The 22004-nt window shown below is 35.6% G+C and overlaps 1 protein-coding gene across 4 annotated transcripts in view; it reads right to left on the reverse strand.

Annotated features, from left to right (window-relative positions):
* Positions 1-22004, reverse strand: part of CFAP20DC (CFAP20 domain containing) — a 67778-nt gene that overhangs the window by 38717 nt on the left and 7057 nt on the right. For all 4 annotated transcript variants that reach the window (XM_059856695.1, XM_059856694.1, XM_059856696.1 and 1 more), the window contains 7 exons: positions 21899-21988; positions 21337-21430; positions 19349-19421; positions 10225-10339; positions 8251-8407; positions 4496-4654; positions 703-830 (listed from right to left, as the gene is read on the reverse strand). In XM_059856695.1, the coding sequence (XP_059712678.1) occupies positions 703-830; positions 4496-4654; positions 8251-8407; positions 10225-10339; positions 19349-19421; positions 21337-21430; positions 21899-21988 (816 nt within the window). The remainder of the gene's footprint in view (positions 1-702; positions 831-4495; positions 4655-8250; positions 8408-10224; positions 10340-19348; positions 19422-21336; positions 21431-21898; positions 21989-22004) is intronic.

The following is a 22004-nucleotide window of genomic DNA, read 5'->3' on the forward strand; positions in this document are numbered from 1 at the left end:
GATCAGATTCCAAAAACCTGCATATTTGTTGCTGGCAGCCTGGGATCAGGTGTTTTCCCTGGCATTGGAATTGACAGCATCACATGAGCTACTGTAAGGCTGACTATCAGAGCATCCTGAAATGTAATTTCTGCTCTGCATTATCGCTCTCATCATAAGGCAAAACATTTACACACACACACATACACCCCCAGAGAAATTTCAGTAGTCTAGGAAAAAAAAAAAAACCAGAAAAGAATGATAAGAGTAATTTCAGTAGAAAGAGGCATCTTTATGTCTGATGCTGAATCAGCCTGTTTCATTTAAGTTTTGAAATTCTCCACTTTCTTGTGGCTCAGTTGCAGTACTGAACCACTTTGCTGTATTTAGTCAGAGCCTCTCTGCAATTAGGGCCTGCTGCTCTTGGCCTTTCAGGGCACCTCTTAGAAGAGGCCTGGCCTCTCTACAGCCCTGCATTCATTGAAAAGAGCAACTACACTTCCCCTTAGCCTTCTCTCCTCTGGGCTCCATAAACCCATGCTCTGTGCTGGAGCCATGCATTTTCCTTGCTCTCCTCTGGAGTTACAGGATCTCTGGCACTGAGACCTCTCACAGTTCTCTGGAGGCAGCCTCTGAAAAAAACCTTTAGTTTAACTCCTCTGCTTATCAATATCTTCCTTAGCAAAAGGGCCAATGGTGTTGTTGGAATTCAGCCCTTCTTACCTTTCCAAGTACCTTTGAATTGGTTCTTCTGTTTGAAGATGGAGGTGGCCCAAGGATCTTTGACCCAAATGCAATATGTGATACATCCTGAGTTTTACCATTGCCTTGGCCTCTATTACCCAAGATACCTAAGTTAAGAAAATTAAGAGTTAAAAAAAAATCACAGTATTTACAAACAACAAAAAGTAGGTTTTTTTTTAGAATCAATTAAAAGAAAAGAATTACGAATACTAAACATATATAAGAGTTATGTTCCTTTAAAGTGCACTCCCTAGAAATACAGGAATAGCAAATGCACATTTTATAAAAGTGTGTCAGCATACCAGCAAGAAACTTTTGGTCTGTTATAGAGACATAATTCTAATCTTCTTGCTTTAAAGACTTATTTTAAAGTGGGTTATTTATAAACAACAAAAAAAAAAGGTTTGCAGGATTTCTTTAGAACTTCAATGAAAACCTAACTTCTGACAGGAAGAAAAAAGAACTCTAATTAATAAATAACAGAATAAATAAATAATAATACAAAAAAACGAAGGCAAGACTGTCAAGGTATCAGTCACAGCTCAGAGAACTATTTACACATACCCTGCTTTTTGAAATTACTGAATCTACTGTATTACCAGGGCTGAGCCCTAATATTGCAAATGCACTTGATTGCTGCTAAAATATTTATTACAATTTTTTTTTTTTTTTTTTTTTTTTTTACTGCTTAAACTGTAGATTTCTTTTTATGAGTCTTTTAAAGCATGGAAATTGCCAACCAGTCTTCAAGACAAAAAGTAAACATGGAATGCAGGTGAATGTTCTCCAAAAAATTAAAAAAGGAAGGACAGTAAAATGGTTACACATTAATTTTACCACTGGGGTTGTAGAGCTCCATGTACTATCTATTTTCCTTTTATAATTCTCCAATATTTTCAGTGAATTCTCCTTTCCAGAGCTGATAAAAATGGTATCTTCACATTAATTCATATTTAATATTTGCAATGTCCAAAGATATTTTCTTGCTACAACTTGTATTAAATTGCTGTCTCACTTTAGAGATTTGACACCTTCATAAAGCAATAAAGGAGAAACAAAATATTCTGCTGATTCCCCTGAGCATTTTTCATAACCTTATTTCAAGATCAGTTTTATTTACAGTTTCATCAAGGAAATGAAACACAGATCATACATTAGCCACCAATATCATCATTTACTGTACTAATAAGCACAGAAGAAGCTCCTTACTGCCATTACCTGACTCTTCCTGATGTGACATTTGGTTGCTGTTAACAGCTGCCATTTCACAAGATCAGATGACCTGTCTTGGTTTAACATCAATTTCTTTTTTACTGGCTACCTTGGGATTTTGTTAGCTCCAATTAGGAAAGCTGATTTGCATTAAAATCTCTCTTAATGACCACATTAATTGACTGCAATTAATTACCGACATCTACACATAACAGTGTGCTGATGACATAATGAAATAATATGTGTAATTAAAAGTGGATGATACTAAAAATAGTTTGGGCTTTTGATTATCAAATAAACAAAAAGTTTAGTGGATTAAAGGAAGATTTTCCAATTAAAATGTGTCTAAACATAGCAAAGCTTCCAATTTCAAGCAGACCAACATCTGAAATTTAAGACATGTCTGGAAGGACACATGCTATGTTTATAAGGTGGGATTGAAGACCACCACCACTTATGAATAATTTCACAACTCCAGATTTCCCATAATGAACATAAATAATCCATGTTTCTCTATACTGCTGTTTTTCAATGATGATCTATCTCTTTACAAAATTGTTTTAAAGAGATAATCAGTACTTTGAATCAAGACAGTAAGGACTGGAAATACAATTTGCTTGGTGAAATTCTGCTGTTGACTTTACTGCAGGTAGGAGGCAATACACAGTTTTAAAGCAAAACAGCAGCTTTACTAAAAAGCTCTCAATTATCTGACCCAAGTCTATTTAAGCAATTTCACATCTTGGCATTTGTATCTACAATTCAGTTTCTACTGACTCTTGGATTACAGATCTTACTCAAGCAGACATGCCAACTTAAACATAAAAACACAGGAAATGCTGGTCTGGAACAGGCCAATAATCCCTCTAACATTCAGTTCCAAAGGCCAAACTCAACACTTCAGAAATAGCACAAGATAATTCAGTATGGACTTTTGAAATCATCTGCCTTCAACAAAGTTCTTAGTGTAAGGTTGGAAAAACTTGGAAGTACAAAACTGAATTTTCTCTTCACATTTTTACTGCTGCTAAATACAACATTACTGTTGCCTATATAAATTGGCAACTGATTTTGAAATCATACCAATTTCTTTACCAGCCTCTTTTAGCAGTAGATTCCACATTTTAATCATGTTCTGTGTAACACGGCATTTTCTTTTATGAGTTTTTAATTTTCAACTGCATCATCACATCAAATGATGTCTTGTTTTTGTGCCATGAGATAAGAAAAACAGCTTTTATTGAACATTCTTTGTATCACTGGTTACTTTTTAAATGCCCTTATGTAAATTTTTAATGTTTTCAGCATATCTTATGTGAGAGATTATCATTCATGCTGCTTCTCCCTGAATCACTTTTTGGTCTGTAAAGTATTTTCTGAGATGGTTTAGCTGATAATGTATAAAGTATTTCAGATAATAATGCAAAAATGATTTAAAGGTTTGATACCTTTTTCATTTCCTATGAATTTGAATTTCCTGCTACTTAGTTTTTTAAAACACATTAAAATCTGGAAGTTCTACTGAGCTGTATCTCTGGTGATGATAACCTGCCAGCCTTGATTCATTTAATTTTGATCCTTTAAAGCTTAACTGTAGTTATCTTTCCTCCCCAGTGTAGAATCCTCTGCATTTAGCAAAGCTAGATTTTATGTGATGTCATGTTCAACGTTTACCCCATACAGTAGTCCCTAGACCACAATTTTTCAACACAGTGGCCACAAGACATAAAACCAATAAACCTTGCTTTGAAAACTGTGATATTTCCTGCACGTTACCTGCTTTGTTTTTCAGGAAAAATTAAATATGGGATTTCCAATCTAACAAGCTTAAAACTTCCTGAAGTCCCACTCTTTATTAAACCAGTATCTGTATCATAACAAGAATTTGCTCCCCAGTTATTTGCTTCTCTGTTGAGTTTATTCATAACTATGATAAACAATACAGAGACTAGAACAAAAACCTTTTAGGTCTCCTGCTGTTAGCCTTCAGCTGTAACAATAATTTTAAATTTAATTCTTTCTTTGCTTTCTCTTAGCTTTTATCCAAGTCAATAGCTTGTATTGTAGCACACCACTGCCCAGCTTCTTTAATAAATCTCTTCAATGCAATGCTGCCAAAGTCTAAATTATATGGTTTATTATTTTGTAGCTTAAAGAAACATTCAAATAAGACAAGACTCCAATAAGACAAAATTTCCCTTTTCAGAGTAGAAGCTGAGTACACTGCATGCTCATATTGCCAGCAAAGTTTCATTGATGTGAACACACTGTAAAAAGAAGTGCAACAACTTCACTGCAAAATGCTTCAATGTACATTCACATGACATCTCAAATATTGTTACAAATCTCATGCTTGAATTAGAACTGTTCAGGCTCCCCACAGATCTCAAACTACAGAACACACATGTGTCCATGTGCTTGAGGCACTACAGGTGTGCAGGACTTGTCATGTTTCATTTTAAGACAGTGGCACTCTTAACATGGACATTTACAAAACAATCAATTGTTTGCACACACACTGTATGGATTGTACTCACAGTATTTTAATACAACAGAATACCTTTTTCTTGCACTGTCTTTTCCCTACATTTTATTTTTGGCTTGTGAATTGCATTTAGATCCAGCACTTGTGTAACTTGTGGGACATCAGAATTGAGCTGGCAGGTTGGAGGAATTTCATCTGAGGCCTCATATGGCCCAGGTGTAACAATGGATGTACCTAGAATCAGAAAACATAGGCTTTACTTCATGACACTATGGAATTCAATTGGATTTATATTATTTGGTAGATTACAAATACTTTAGTTCATATGGCTATAAAAACTAAATAGATTATGGTAATTTGAAAAATTTGCTGCAATTGGTCACTTTTTATTGCAAATTTTAAAATTATATTGTGTATACTTTTAGGCCAAAAGTTTAGAATACAGTTAAAGAAATATACACTAATGGCAGGAGTAGCCATAGAGAATCAACTTTGATTTGTCAGGGGAGCAAACAAAACAACAATGAAATACATTTTATTAATTTTTATTACAACTCAGCTTTAATTGTAACACTGATGCAGTGATTTTCAGACAAAATGAACAACTAAATATGGTATTCATATCTGTGGGACTGAAGTAGCAAAGAAGTCCCATATATGCAAATAAAGAATTTAACAAGCTTTAATTCCAAACTTTGGGCTCCATTATGCTTTCATGATAAACTAAAAAGCTGTCAACCTATGTGTTCTTGTGACACCAGGCACTAGCAGAATGTGAGCTGATTATCTCTGCTTTCCCTTTGATAACCAATACAGACAGTTTATGAAAGCTGCTCTCTGCAAAGAAAGGAATCCATGTCAGAACCATTCCTGATGTTACAACACAAATTCATTGCAAATTTTAGAAGACTTGAATATAATAAGCAAATGAATTAGCCTATTTTCCTAGGAAAAGAAGAGGAAAACACAACCTGAAACCCAAACATGAATAAGGGATCAAGTATTGAATTCAAATTTAAAAAAAAAATCAAATGTCCCATGCTCTATTTCAGTGCAGGACATATTTTTCCAATCTTTTTTTTTTTTTTTTTTGCCAAGCCAGTACATTATTTATCACTGTTGGGCAATACTTAGTGATAAAATCCCATACATAAGTTCTGCATCACTATGGAAACAAGAAACTAGGTACAATTTAAGCTTGTGTGCTTCAGTGTCATGAGGCAGAAAAGATGAAGCATTTCCTCTTCTACCTCAATGATCTCATACAGAAATAATTTCTTCGTGTGTGTGGTTGTCCCCTTTGCATTTACTATAATTTTAAAAATTCAAAACATACTGTATACTTGCTACTTGAAAAGAGTAACACACTCATTGCACCTTGAAATCAGTTCTTCCACCACACCAAGGAGTTTGAAGCAAAGCACTCGACCCTTGTCCTGGTTTCTGCTGGGAAAGATTTCATTTTCATCCCAGGAGCTGCTAGAGGGCTGTGTGTTGGATCTGGCATGTGACCAGAGCTGATGACACACTGGTGTGTGAGTTTTGTTCAGCTCCCCAAGCTGCCCTGTCAGGGAGCAGATGGCAGGGGGGCACAAGAAGCTGGGAGGGGACACAGCCAGGACAGCTGACCCCAGCTGACCCAAGGGATATTCCAGACCACATGGCAGTGTGCTCAGCACATCAGCTAGAGGGAAAGCTGACTGGGGGGAGCTGCTGGTGGGAAACAAATTATGCAAATGAAAACTAATTGTCCTTCTTGGGTTTTATTTATCATTTTTTTTCCCCTTGTAATAACAATTTAGCATTATTAAGTTGTTTTTTTCTCAATCCATACATTTTCCTGCTTTTACTCTTTTTCTTCTTTCCCCCATCCCACTGAGGGGGGTGGCTGTGTGCTGCTTAGGTGCTGGCCAGGGTTAAAGCACAACTCTCAATACAAGTTGCAATGTCACTGCATTCAGTGGGGCTCAACTAACTGGTCCAGTCATTCTGAGAGGGGAAAAAGCTTTATTAAAGAGTAATTGTTATCTGAAACTTAATTAATAATAAGAAAAATTCTTACTATTGTTATTCTTTAATTGGGTATGAAGAATGGAATAATTTTAATTCAGCCAAACCTTCAGCTGTAATGAAAATTTAAATGGATCTAGAGAAGAAGTTCAGAGGAGTAGCTGAGGGAGCAGGGGTTGTTCAGCCTGGAGAAAAGGAGGCTGAAGAGAGACTTTGTAGAGAGGTAGATGTTGGTGTCTTCTCCCAGGCAACAAGCAGCAACACGAGAGGAAAGAGCCCCAAGTTGTGCCAGAAGATGTTTAGATTGGATAATGGGAACACTTTCTTCATCAAAGGGTTGTCAAGCCCTGGAACAGGCTGCCCAGGGTGGTGCAGTCACCATTCCTGCTGGTATTTAAAAGCCATGTGGGTGGGATTCTTAGGGACATGGCTTAATGGTGGCCTTGGCAGTGCTGGCTTAACAATTGGACTCAAAAGACTTTAAAAGTCTTTTCCAAACAAAACAATTCCATGATTCTGATTCTATTCCTATATTCTATTTCTATTTCTATATTCTTGCCTAGATAAGGAAATTCAAAAGCATACAGAAAGTACTAATGCCCACCAGCTGTGTAATAATCATAGAATTGATAATGAAGTAATTAAAAGTGTAATATTTTAGTATGCTTATAGTTTATTAAAGCTGTTGACTCATTATGTTAGCTGCATTTTAGAATTTTGGAACTCATTTAGAATATTTAAGCACATTTCAGAAGCTGTTTAGAATGGAAGGGAAAAAACAATGCACCAATGGAATTAAATTAAATGAATGCCCGTGAGAGCTTGAACTGCAGTTTCCTGCTGAGAATTTACCATATTCTCTCTGTAGACATTTTTAATTAATATTTTTTCCAGTCTTACCAACAAAAAATCAGAGGAATGATTGCAAGGTTTGCCTACTCAGCCCTATTGGTTGTTTCCAAATGGAAGATACATTTTGCTACACTTACAATACTGTTAACTACCCCTCCTTCTGAAACCAGAAACATTTTTCAGGTATGCTCCTTAAAAGCCACAAAATGAAAATTTGAATGAAATAGAAACTGTGTTGTTCCGAGGGGTGCCTTTAAAATAAGAAAGTGCCAGCTGTGCTTTTGAAATTTCTCCTGTATTACTGCAAATACCAGTGAGGAATGAAGTTCTCTCCTTGGAAAATGATGATTCAAGATTATGATGTGAGTCTGGAGACTGGCAAACTTGACCAATATCCTGATCTATTACAAACAAAATCTGTCCTTTTTCAGCTCACCACCAATATTACTTTCCCAATAAACAAGGCCACATTAGGACAACTGGACATGATCTGAGGCATTTGTTATAGTTTCATAGCTCTGTTTCATATAATGTTTTGTTACAATTTTGTCTGCATTATTTCAGAAAGAAATCTTTCATCAGCTGCTAACATCCAAAATTAAGAAAGCAAACAGCAAATGTTGCTGTTTTCAGTACTTGTCTTTCCTCTTAGATGCTCTGTTCCTGGCCAAAATCAGATTTCTATCAGCCTAAGATACTCTCATTAAAACAAGCTCTCTACTTGATAAATCTTGCCAGAATTTTTTCAGTAAAATACTTCTAAGGAATTCAGTGTTTAAAACACAGGAGTACACACATATTTAATTAGTTGCCTTAAGTCCAACACTAGCAGACTTAATATGCTGTACTACCACTTTAATTTTTATGAAATCATGTAATCCTTCAAATTGCCAATCTGATGAATAAGAAACTTTTGATTTTATAACAGGAACAGTTATGATTAAGACTAGACAGTAATTAAAACACACCATCTTCCTCAGCTGTAACTTGAGGCTTGAATTTTAAAGTGAAGACCTTTCTTAGCTTACAGTTGGCTGAAATAGTAATTCCATCCAAGGACTGGAAGAGAGCTCCTCTGAATATTTCATAGGTAAACGTTACCAAGTCAATACACATATTGCACCACTAGAAAAGAGAAACAATATTCTTTAGTAAAACCCATGAGCTGAGGCTAACATACCTTCTATACAAACAAACCAGAAGGCCTTGAGTAGAAATGCAGCAATTTTCATTTAATTTGCAGAACAGTAATACATTTTATATGATTACTCTTGTGTAAAATCAATGATTGAAACTTTAAGGGAAAAGAAAAGTAAAAACATAATGACTGTACATGTCTAATTTCCTTATAAAGTCAAGGTAGAAGTATTAGCTTCTAATCCACAAATAGCAAATATTTTTGAGAAAAAATTCAGGTGCATACATTACTGTTCAGGTCTTAAATCTGAAATTTTGGAAGGAAAGTAATACTTGTTTTGAAGGCACCAAGCAATGGACTGAAAAATTCAGTATTTAATTATAACTGATACTTCTAGTGATGAAGTTGAAACATAGAAAAATTTGTAGGAATACAATACAGAAAGCTAGCATGTGAAAATGCAAACTGTTCTGCTGATGGAACAAACAACTTATTACATATCCTGATTCACAACCCCTCATGCTGATAATAACAATCAGCTTGTGTATACAGTAAGTTGAACTATCAGAGCCATGTAAAAGATCTATCTAATCACTGAAAGCAGCATGCTCCCTCCTTTAAGCAAAAGCAATGATAAAAAGGCAGATAAGCATTCAAGGGAGACATATATGTATTCAGATACACTAAGGAATATAGATCTACCCTTTAAGGTTGGTCAAGCATTAAGGTTATTAAAATATTTTGTCATTATAAATGATCAGAGCATCTAGACATATCTGATTCATGCTTTATTATCTAAATTAAAATTCATAACTGAAGTTCATCTTCTGCTTGAATTTAACTTGGTGTACATTAATGCACACGTTAATCCTGAAATACCTGCACTAGTCTGACACCAACTAACTGAAATTACACTGAAGAAAAATAATTTTATTTCATTGGATTTTGAATTGACAGCATCTTCAGGGGTATGATCTGATAGATATTCATTAAAAAAAATCCAACTACTTCCCACAAAGCAGAAAACTTCTCAATTTTAAGTTACCACAGTTGCTTTCACTTAACCTATCTCAAAAAAAGTTATAAATTCAGAGGTTTTTTTGTAAAATATTCTCTCTCATGTCTAGCCTTAAATTCACAACTTCTTAGGTATACTAATATCTAGTCCTCTTCATGCAAATATGTATTTCAAAATATTTGAAATCTAAGATTAAATTTATTTTCTAAAGCAGTTTTTGAGACCCCAATCCTTACATGGTTATACAGTAACCATCAGGCTTTGTCTCCTGTCAGCTATTACCATATGTTGTGGCTGGGAGAGGGGAACGAGGAGAAGAAAATTGTTTTTGTTTTGTTCTCATCAGTTTGACACATAGATTGTTCTATATATGCCAGAATCTGGAAGAACCTGAAGAATGTGAAAGCAGCCATCAGCTGCAGTCTACCTCCAGGAAATGTCATCAAAGGTCACTTCAGGAGAAGGGACATGTGAGCAGGAGCTCTATCATGAAGAACTATCAGGGACACAGAGAATTTTATAGAGGCTGGATTAACAGGAGAGGTGAAGAAACATCACAAACAGCAGAAATTTTGTAAAATGGGAATGAATTCCTAATATAAGAAGAAGGATAGAAGAGGTGCAGCACTAAGTGGTTCTGCTGCCATCTGCTAAAGGGGACATACACAAGTATCTTCAATCAGTAGGAGCTGAGTTCTAAGCAAGCAATAATTTAAAAGTTCATAATATATAGAAAATATTTCAGATTTTCAACCTCAGTCCAGGTGACATTCCCAAGGTACCTACTATTTTGCGCTTGATCATAAACAGAGGAATTTTGGCATGCAGAGGGGTTACAGACAACTCCTTGTGGACCGTTGACAAATACAATCTTCTTTTAATATTGTCAAAATCAGTTATCCTATAAAAGAAAAGTCAGGACAGATTGGAACAGATCTTTGTCAATTCAATAATCCAGTATCTTTGGGAAATCACAAAAAAACTGTTCGTGTGCAGAGCCTTTATGTCAGTGACAACAAATATGGAATTTAAAAATTCTTTTACAAGATGGGTAATGAGATTTCTTTCTCCAATTCAAACTTTGTGGCTATATCCCTGCATATATAAAATCACTTTACATGCTAATTTCATTTCAACAGTCTACACTCTTTGCTAGATTTCCACAGCCCTTCAGAGTATGAAAGAATTCAATTTGTATGAACTAAGAACCAGTAGCCTTTAATAATCACAAGTATTTGGCCCCTTAAGCTTGTCTTATCTTGGGGCCTGCTAACTAGAAAAACATTATTTGCTTTCTTTTCCTAAAAATACCTCTGTCACTGCATATAGATTTTTTTCAGCTTAAAGGTAAACACAATACATTGTCTGTTTTACTTCATGAGGACTTATCTTCAAAGGTGAATTATAATGCAGAAGCTTATTGCTCACTATTCAGGTCATCTTACAATGATACCCAAGACACTGAATTTCAACATTTCTAATAAATGCAGACTACAGCCATGGTCACAAAAAAAAAAAAAAAAAAAAAAAAAAGAAAAAAAAGAAAAAAAAAAGAAAAAAGGTTTCCTTTAAATGGATAAAGAGGGTAATTTTTATGTTCTGTTTCCTTAAGTCTTGTTAGCAGCTGTACAGGTTTTGGCTGGGACCCAGTTAAAGTTCTTCAGGGCACCTTGGAGAGTTCTGTGCTTTGGGTTGGTGCTGGAAGCAGTGCTGGTAACTCAGGGATGTTCTCATTGCTCCTGGGCACTGCTTACACAGAGCCAAGGCCTTTTCTGCTCCTGACCTCATCTCACCAGCCAAGAGGCTGGGGATGTATGAGGAGCTGGGAGGGGACACGGTCAGGACAGGAGGTGCCTCCTGACCCAGGGGATGTTTCAGACAACACAGTGCCATGCTCAGCAGAAAGAACTGTGGGGAAGGAGAAGGAATGAGGGAAGCTCAGAGCTACGTTGTTTTCCCATGCAGCCCTGAGCTCCTGGAGATGGCTGAACATCTTCAGGCCCATGGAAAGGGGCTAATGCCTTGTTTAGATTTTGGTTGCATGTGCAGCTTTTGCTCCCCCCATTAAACTGTCTTCATCTCAGTGCACAAGGTTTTGCACTTTTAGCCTTGTGTATTCTCTTCCCCAGGAGGGAGAGGGGCCACTGTGGCTCAGCTGCTTTCTGGGGTGAAACCACAACAGCAGCACAACCTTGACAGTCCCCAAAAGTCCTCCCTTAACACTCCAGAGCACAGATATTACTTTAAAGGCTACAATCTGGGAGAATATGCTTAACGTATGGGGAAACAATGATTAATTTACCTGTTATTTTGAACAAGCCTATTTCTAACAGATGGGTATTTCTCTGTAATTAGCAGCCCCTCTGAGAAGATGACAAATATAAAAAGCAACTTTTTGTCACTACTTACAGTTGCTAAAAGTAATTACTCATAATCATTCAAATGCTGGGCTTTACTTTAAAATAGTAAGACTGTCCTGTAGATTTTTTTCATTTATTTATTACTAAAACCACTTTTTCATTAGCTAAGGACTACCTGTAGCTTAAATAATGAAATTATAATTTTGCAGAATAACACCATAAAACATTCATAGGTCTCCTTAGGTCCACTTGGGAGGACATTAACTCTGGGGCAAATTACATTAGTTATTTCTTTAGTTATTTTTGCCAATTTGAGAGTTTAAGCAAGGATAGTACAAAATATACTGCAAGTATGTAAACATCAAAAGGTTCTGCCAGAGAGATTTCCATCTGTCTGCAGAATGGGAGAGCAAGAAATGTAACAAAGCACCTTCTCGTTCCCCATGGTCATTAAGACCATCACCCAAAGCAAACTGTTCACCAGCTTTCCAGAACTTGCTGATTCTTTCCTCTCCCTTGCAGATAACCTGACCTTTAATCTATTCATCCTCATTACATGGGTGGGCAAATGAAAACAAAGTGGAAGACTCTACTATCTGCTTCATTTTTAAAGACTGGCAGTTCCTTTTGTAAATCACACACTTGAAAAGCAGAAATTCCACTACTGTGCCAAGAAAAAAATGATTATATCCTCACTGTTGGTATTGTTTGACATGAGAGATTCCAGAATCAGCTGCACATATTTTTATGAATGGACAAATTATACCAAGTCCTTGAAAAGTGATTTCATCAGAACATCTCCAAGTGTCTTATGGTGCTGGTACCTGGGCTTGATCTTACTTTTGAAGAAATATCAGCAAGATGTGAAATAATTCTATGAAGATCACCAACAAATGGGCCACACAGCTAATCCTTTGGTTAAGGCATAGTTCCAGCCATCACTTTACTTCCCATATAGCCTTTGGTGAAAAACCTCTGAATCTAGTTTCCAGAAACGCTTCACTCTAAATCTTGGGTGTTCAGAAATGCTAAAATTCAGTGCACCAAATAAATCCAAAGCAGTGGAGCAATGGTTTCTTGAAGCTCCCTGGATTTCCTGGTTGCATTTAGAGCTGAGCAATTGTGCTGAGAAACCAGGCAGTGGCAATACCCTGAGTACTGAGAAACAAAAATACTATCCCTGCTGAACCTCAAACTGCGTAATTCTCAACAGAGAATGTTGCTTTAAATGAGGCTGTAACAGTGCAGCAGGAGCCTAGAATTAAGTCATGCAGATCTCCAAACAACTGGCAATAAAACCTAAGTTCACTCTATACTATCAGTTCAATATGTTTAAAATTTATTATTTATTTCTTTTATGAATAGGTTTATCTCTCTCCCTCATGAAAAAAAAAAAAAGAACCTTGGTTATAGAAGGGCCATTGGTAAATTTACAACTCAGTTACATTCCAGAATGTAACACTGAACACATTTTTTTAGATCAAAAGACACACATTTATATCAGACTCTGTCATAGAAGTCTAAAGTAAGACTTTTTATGACAATAGATGTGCCATAAGGGGCAAACCTGAGATGCACACATATAATCACTCCTAAAGAAGTGTAATTTATTTCTGTAAATACATTTAAAACAATAAAAATACTTATATTACACAGGCAAAAGTAGGTGAAACATTCAAACAGGTAAATAAAAAAAAAAAAAAGATGATGGCCTTAAAATGATATAAAATAATTTATTTCCCTGGAGAAGGAAGATAATTATTTAAGAGTACGTGAACTTTCAGACTTTTCAATTACATTGCTTATTGGAAAATAAAAATAAAGGAAAGATCTGGAGAAACTCTTTTCTGAAATAATTCAGACAATGGGAGCTAGAACATCAGATCTCTCAGTTACAAAATTACTCCAGAGTACTTTTGGTGACACACAACTTTTTTTCCTGCTATCCAAAAGCAGAAGTTATGTTAAACCTACAATAGCAAGAAACATCTGCAGCACACATCTTGATTTTCAAAGATGAATAAAAAACATCTATATGGGAGTTAATGTATTTTTATTACGTCTGTGCTTGAGTATTTATATCTAAGGGTCAGATGTGATAGAAAAGTAATGAGACCATGTTGAGAAAAATGAGGTGGTCAACAAGAAAATCAACCTCATTTATAATAATATTCCTGTGATCAGCAGGTGCATAACTCTTCCAGCTATGGTCATTAACTGCATTCATTTCACACTTAACATCTACATTTGCAAGCCATTTGAAAGTAAAATTACCTTCCAATTCAATTTTCAATTTTATTTTACATCTTCAAATTTGATTGACTATTTGCCTCACAATGGTAACTCTAGTGAGATTGCAAGTGAATGGTAGCAACTATCCAAGAGCACAGCTAGACTCATCTGCTCAGATTGCCTATTCACTTTGCTTCTGTATGGATAATAATTTATAACCATTTGTTAATGTTCAATTCAAGGCTAAAAATGAACTCAGGAAGAAACAATACTGAACTGTTGAAGGGATGCTTCATTTGTCAGGATCACTTGGTCTTCAAATGAAAGTGTTTTTCTCTTTATAAATGATGTAACCTGGAAGTTTACCAAACATGAAAGCAGGTATTTCATTGATGTTGCTAAGCTCCCATGCAATTTAATACTAACAGAAATCTCTTTGCATCCTGGTCAAAATCCAGAGAGAATTCTCTGCTAATGCTTCACTATTAGAACATCAGTACTTTACAATTGTAGTGCCATTTCCTCCATAAAAGGCACGTGCTTCCTAAACATTACATGGTGGCATCATTATCATCATCAACTCCATTTTAAAGACAGAAAACAAAGTAATACCAATTGTCAGCTGATTTGCCACGCTTTCAGATTCTCAAATTTGCTTATTCACAGGCACCCTGTACTTCACATACATTTTATTTTATTTGCTACTTGTAAATTGGTCTTGTAGGAGATACTACATTACTGAAGTGGCTACCTGATGATCTGCAATCCAGAGCAATGTATCCTGCCCTCATAAAAACAGAAGTAGCTACGTTGAAAATCATCAAATCTCTACAAAACAAGAGATCTGGAAGACTGGTATGTCACCCAGACCAAGAGAACAAGTTGTACTGTATACTGGAATTTCCTGTTGATAGTGCTTTTTTCTAGAGAGCAAAAAACCCACAAAGTGCCCTTAACCAGTATCCATGAGGAGGGAGTAACACAAGTGGCAAAAAATCATCAAATCTGGTTGTTAGAATGACAATCTTTCAAAATATGAGCAGTTATGAAGAAATGGTGAATCCTGACCTCTCCCAACCAAAATATAAATAAATAGTATTTTAGTACTTATTAATGCTTCCATCTAAAGTTCTAGAAGATGTGATGACTGGGAGAGGTATTAAATTTTTTTTTACTTTCAAATATATGAGTTAAAATCTCCTTTGTAAATGATGAAATTTAACACACCCTAATATTTCTAAGAATATTTCACTCCTGCTGCACAAAAAAATCAAGGAACATGTCTCATGCTACTAAATACCAGAATTTCAAATAATCTCTCAGATAAATCCATTGAATAAAGTTTTCTTTCATTCTCTATCTAAAATCTTCCAATAATTTTAGATGTACATGATAGAATTAGCATCTATGTCCAGCTTTGAATTTTAAGAGTTTGGTCCAAGTTTTGCAAGACTAACCAAGATTCATATTGTTCTGTATTTGAGAACATGCTGGGTGTTTGGGTTAACATGAATAATTTAGGATATCTCTGTCAGCAAAGCTAAAATACTGACTGATTATGATAGCATCTAATTCACATAAATTCAAACTGTTATGGTATATATGAATACATTAGCTATGCTTGTAAAACCTATTATATTGTGGTTATTAAAAATCTCAAAGTAATAAGCTTATATTTATAGAAACAACTGTTTGAAAACAGGAAATATGGTACCAAAATATATGTTCCACTGTACTGTTCACAGGTCTTGCAATAAGATTTCTTATCAGCAAGCACAACTACTTCAGGAATAAAGAGATTTTAACCCATTTTCCCCTACAGATTCCTTCATACATAACTAGCTTCAACAGAAAACTTATCAGGTATGTTCCAGAGTTTAAAACTCTCACAGAGTTTGCATTGATTCAGAATATAACAAGAGCTGATGTCTTCTGGAGCTGGCTAAGGCTAGTGGCAAGCAAAGCTAGTTTGACTATGAACAGTGGGACAGTAACTGAGCCAACCTGTTGATAAGTGCTTTGCCAGCTGAGCAAAGGTTGAAAGGCTGAGGTTGGAACACCAGGAAGAATTAAGAAATTAAGAGACATAGGTACCATTGGAGTGAATGAGCAATCATGTGAATCCTCAGCACATTTTGGCTGGAAAGATGGTCCATAAGGTACTGAGTGATTCTAGGAAGTGGCAGCACAGCAGGGCCCCACTGCACGTTAATACCGAGCACCACGTCTGGGCTGGGGGGCAGCAGCAGCTCTCACTGACAATGGGCATGCTGCTCTGCAGGCTTTCATGGCAGAGCTGAGGGGTGCTCTTAAGAGAATTCAGACCTCCCCCAGCTACAAGTTGTGCCACATGTGTTTTACAGCTGTTTACCATGCTAAGATTTAAACAAGTTTGAAGCAGCATGAATTGTGCATCAGTGAGAGAGGCAGTGTGACTTCAGAGCTGCAGCAATGGATGAGTAAGTACCATGCCTGAACTGGGGAAAAAAAAGATTGAACAATACACAGGGACTCATACAAGACCACATAATGTTTCAGTACATAACCAGGAATTGAGCATGTCATCCTTGTTCTTACACCAGACCAGTCTGCTCTTTTTGTTTTGTGTTTGGTTTTTTGGGTTTGTTTGGTGTTTTGTTTTTCTGATGCTATGGTACAATTTCAAGCTCTGTTTACTCACATCAACTGCTGTACTCATTTGCTGTAAAACTTTCCATTACAGGATGTGCTAATTTCATGTGATACCAAACACTGAGAAGAACCATATCAGAAACAAAGTTTGACCATGACTGGCATTACAGTTCTTTAAGAATAAATGTTTAAGTGCTTGTCAAAATGCCAAGCAGAAATACTAACACCCACATGTCCATGTACTGGGAATTAAAGCAAAACTGACAACACAAGCCAGATGCTGTTTTCTTTAGCATGCAAATATTTTTTCAAACATTGAATTACCTTTGCTTTTTCAGAAAAGTAGCAAAATCCATAACACTGAAGATTTAACAACTGGCTACTGCATTTGCAGCAGACAGCTATGTTCAGCATTACTAATAGCTTTGCTATTATTTGCTCCAAAGAAGCTGCATAAGTTACATGCTCTCTACCATAGCTGTGATTTTATTATGCTTCATCAAATTTTTCATCCACAATCTATTTTACCCATTTTTACAGATCAATACATTGACTGTTAATGTGGTGGTATTCATCTAATCATGCCACATTAAAAAGTATCTAAAATTCTATTAAGGTTTCCTCTGAAGAAAAGATAAACCAGCCAATATATGGTTTGCACATTTCAGTATTTTTGGCAGGAATCTCGAATGATTGGTTGACAGCAGCAAGTTAGAAAGTTTAGCTCTGCTGATGCCAGCAGTGATGGATGGTCTTGAAGAAATTCTTGTTTGCTGACCAAATCAATCACTGAACAGAATGCAAAAGAAGATGAGGCTCAAACTAAATTCCTATTTCCATCTCTCTGCAGAATGGGAGAGCAAGAAATGCAACATAAAGCCTCATGCTCAGCTATTGCAAAACTTGTCAATGATTTTTACATAAAGTAAATTTCATAGCTTGGCATGCTATCAATTTTCACTTGAAGCTGCTCAAAGATTCAGCACGAAGTAGTCAGGTTGTGTAAGAAACCATCTTTGAACATTAAACTTCAGGAAGCAACAACACCATCTACACTCTGTCTGCAAACAAGCATGAGATTTCTTTCAAAATATCTGAAAAGAAGGGAACTGAACAGCAGTCACATGGCAAAAAGGACTTGTCTTTATTATTTACTGGATTATCTTAAGTATGCTAGGATAAAATAATGCATTGTCTGTTCTAAAAGTCTTGAAGGACTTTATGGGTACAAGTAAATTGATTTCAAATACAAAACTCAGTATTAAAACTATTTTTAAAGAACTTTTATTAACTTTTTTATACAGTTGCACTAAGTGGGGAACAACTGATATTGTACTTTTAAGACATGAACACCTTCATTCAAAGTAACTGGAGCTCCAGAGAAAATATAATTAATATAGTTTATATTATATGCATTATATAGCAATATAGTATATGTTACATAAAATATATATATATAGCAAATAAAAAATATATGTATTTAAATCTATCAAAGTACCTAAGAATATAATAAGAACATATAATTGCTTTTATAAGAGGGACATAGTAAAGATGGGAACAGGAAGTAGAAAGAAAAGATAAAAAAAATGTAAAGTCTAAATATAAGCTGGAAAGAGAAAAGGTAAGTAAGGGCAGGAGAGGTGATAGAAAATGTTTTTATCAAAAATAGCAAGCAATGAGAAAAATAAAATTAGTAGAAGAAGAAAGGTTCTTGTTAAGAAGGTGGCAAATACCCAAAAGAATCAAACTGAAGATAACACTACAAAAAAATCTGAATTCCTGCACCTGTCCTTAAATCTCTGCCCCTGTCTACAGAATGAACATGAGAAACAAATCCTGGTTTTGAGTTGATACTTGGTGTTTGGTGTCTCCGTGCTGCATGCCATATCCTGTTTGTTTTGTTCCTTTGTTCCTTTAAATGCAAACTTACAGAAAGTCAAACAAAAATAAAATCCTTCTTTCACTTTACACAATTTAATTGCTAATTTAATCGGTATCATTCAACTCATCTTTGCTTGCAGGGCTTCTAATGGCCTAATATTTCTTTCCTTTGTCCAATCTCAGATACTCTATGGGCTACAAAGCTGAGTGAGCTGTGCTGTTTATATATAGTATAAACAGATGGTGCCACTGAGGGAGAAATGCTGTCCAAAGCCTGACAACTGCCCAAGTTTAAAACTCTATTAAATAATTTCACACCTAACTAATAAAATGTCTGTTTCTGCTGCATCTCTCTTTCTTCACAGTGTGGAACAAATTATACCAGTTGAGCACTCCATTTGTTTTTCTAGCTTTTTAGCATTTGTTTGGTTGTGTTCTTCTCCTCCAGTTATTAGAATATGTATTTCTTTTTGCCCTGGACCAGAGGGCCCTCTCTTATGACTTATGGATAAATCTCTCATGAATTTTCAGGCAGTCCTCATGCACCAGTATTTTCACATGTTTGACAAATCTGTGCTCCATTTCTTCGGATTTTTCATCATCTTCATTCAGGATTTTTTGGAGTTTGTTCTGCCTTCAAAGGAATGTCAGTATTTAAAACATCTAAGAAATAATGATCTCATTAGCTTAATTACTTTTTATTGACTTGACAAGTCACCATGCTTTAATGCAAAATATGCCACCACAATTAATGACCTCAATCAAGAATTCACTTTATGTATTCAAAGAAATTTTATGCATCTTACAGTAACTCAGTGGAGAAGTCTTTTCCCAATGGCACAAAAATCTGAAGTGTCAGATATTGCTGCACCAGTCCCACTAGAAACAGGGAAAAAAAAAAAAAGTGCTGTGAGCATGCAGATGCACGTTTCACTATCCAGCATTTCGATTTTGTACCATATGCTATGCTCCTACAACACTATTTCCCAAGGTTCACACAACATATGAACACGAGAAAAACCTGAAGAAATCCAATTCAAACTGCAATAAAAGTATTGTTTTGAAAGTCCCATCTGTGATTTTGGTGGACTTCTCATGAAAGCAAAAGAAACCTGTTTTTTAGGTTACAATTTTTGTGCTCCAAGAGCATGAAGACAATAAATATCCCATAGGAATTATAAAATGAACTAATACTGTCCTATCAAGATTATCTTACAGTGATGTTAAACTTGCACTCATGTTGGTGACAATGTACACCTTGCTAAGCAACTTCAACAAAACTCTTGGGTAAGAATGCAGTTCAGATCATGACAATCCCTCTCAGTGGAGGCTTCTGATTTTTAGAATAATAACAAAGGAGTTTGACTGAAGGAGCAAACAAAAAAAAATCAGGTAGCTCCCTATCAAGGGAAAACAGTAAAAAGCTGTTTGAATTGAACCATATGTTGTTTTCTTAGATATTCCATCAGGGACAATACAGGCTGCTTTTCATTGACTTCACAAGCCTGAACAGCAACACTGGCTCCTCCTCTAAAGAATGACACATCAGAACTTTCTTCTTTTGAGGGCCAAATGACACCTTAAAACTTCAAATTAGACTTGCATATATAGTAGCTTTTATTTTGGAAGAGTATACAAAGTTCCAGTGCAACTGGGAGACCATATATTTGATTAATGAAATACTTGAGGTACATACACCTCAAGAGAGGAAGAGACCAAGACAGAAGGAAACAGAATGGTAACAGATGGAAACCTGAGTGCAGTATTGCATCATTAACTAAAGTAAATTTAAAACCAAACTATTTTTAGCAGTGATTACCCACACAATTAATTCTTAATATTCATTTTACTATTTTGCAACAGTTAGCAAGTGTTTTTCTTTTAATTGTTTACTGTTTGCTATATTAGCTTACTGTACCATTGAAAATAAATTTGTTTGCTTTCTCAAAAATATACATTGCATTAATATTTATTTTAATAAAGATAACAGCCAATTTCTTTTATGAAAATCAGACTAAACTTAAAGGCCTTACAGAGCCACCAGTGCAAAGAATATTTTTTTTGGTGTTTATTGGAAAAAAAACTGAATACCCTACATTAGAAGTACACTGGAAGATTCCCATTCCATTTGTTTAAAATCACTATCTCAATTTTTCTTCAAAAGCAAGCAGTTAATTCTAAGCCAGCTCAATTCACTCCTACAAACCTTATAAGGTACAGCACCCTGTCATGGAGTTTAAAACATATGATGACTTCTGTATTGCAGAAGTCTGTACTGCAGGCTGCTTGGATTCTGAATTATTGTGGTGCAACAGACATCCTGGGAAAACACTCCACAGTACCTTAAACACGGATTACATAAACACAGAGGAAATCTGGGTATAAATTTCTTGTACTGCTAGTGCTTATTCAACACAAAACCAAAAATTCTTAAAAAAGTAAACTAAGAAAGAGGACAAGAACCTAGTTTACATTCATTAATGCCAGTAGAATTACTGACTTTATTAAGTGCTGAATGGGATCAGAGGTTATTTAGCAGACATTGGTCTGTAGCAGGATCAGGTACAAAGTGACCTTGGCAGCACCAGAACATGTTAGATCTTCCCTACAGCACCTACTCTAATATGGCATTTCTGTAAGTTTTACTTATTTGTAATTGACCTGCTAAAAAGTTAAAAAACTTTTCCATGCTGAATTATGTCTGAACTAAGGGAGAGTAATGTTTAGCATTCCAATATAAGATTGATGTAATAATCAGAACAGCATCACAGACGTTTAATTCTTTGATACTCACAAGTTTGTTTGGTTTCCCTTGGTAGCTTCATTTTGTTGGTTAGACTGTTTCCTTCAAGTACAAAAACAAAGCCTTTTAGTTCTTTGTCGTATTCCTACAGAAAGGAACAAGAAACATAAGCATCCTGATAGAATTCTCCTCCTGTCAACCAACCATGCTAGTAACATATCAGAAAATGCAGATGGCACTGCAAGTATGACTGGCTCACATTTGATGGCAAAAATATAATCCACACAAATATGTCCTTTACTTGTGTGTTTTATGAACAAATATTGCTAACAAACAGGATTCACGATTCAGTGAGCAAAGCTCAATTCATTGGTTACCAGAGTGCCAAAATTACTTTCTAAATATATAAACTGTAAAATTACACTGTGACCAACTCAGTCTGCAAGCAGGCATCTAGAAGTAATTTAAGTAGTCATTTAGTCTGCCAAAATGATAGAACTGCAAGTGACAACTCCACTGTCAGGTCAAAGCCCTCATTACCTTCTAATTTTAAGCTTCATTCACATTTTTCTGGTTTATACTCTAGGTTTTATAGATTTCTTTAAAAACTTACTTTTGATATAGCTGATGGGTTGCCAAGAATCTTCCACTTTGCTCCTGGGTTCTTGCCTTGAGCACTGAATATTTCAACAAACTGGCCCCCCTATGATAAAATGGTT

This window comes from Haemorhous mexicanus, chromosome 11 (assembly GCF_027477595.1).
Source record: "Haemorhous mexicanus isolate bHaeMex1 chromosome 11, bHaeMex1.pri, whole genome shotgun sequence".
NCBI classification, from domain to species: domain Eukaryota; kingdom Metazoa; phylum Chordata; class Aves; order Passeriformes; family Fringillidae; genus Haemorhous; species Haemorhous mexicanus.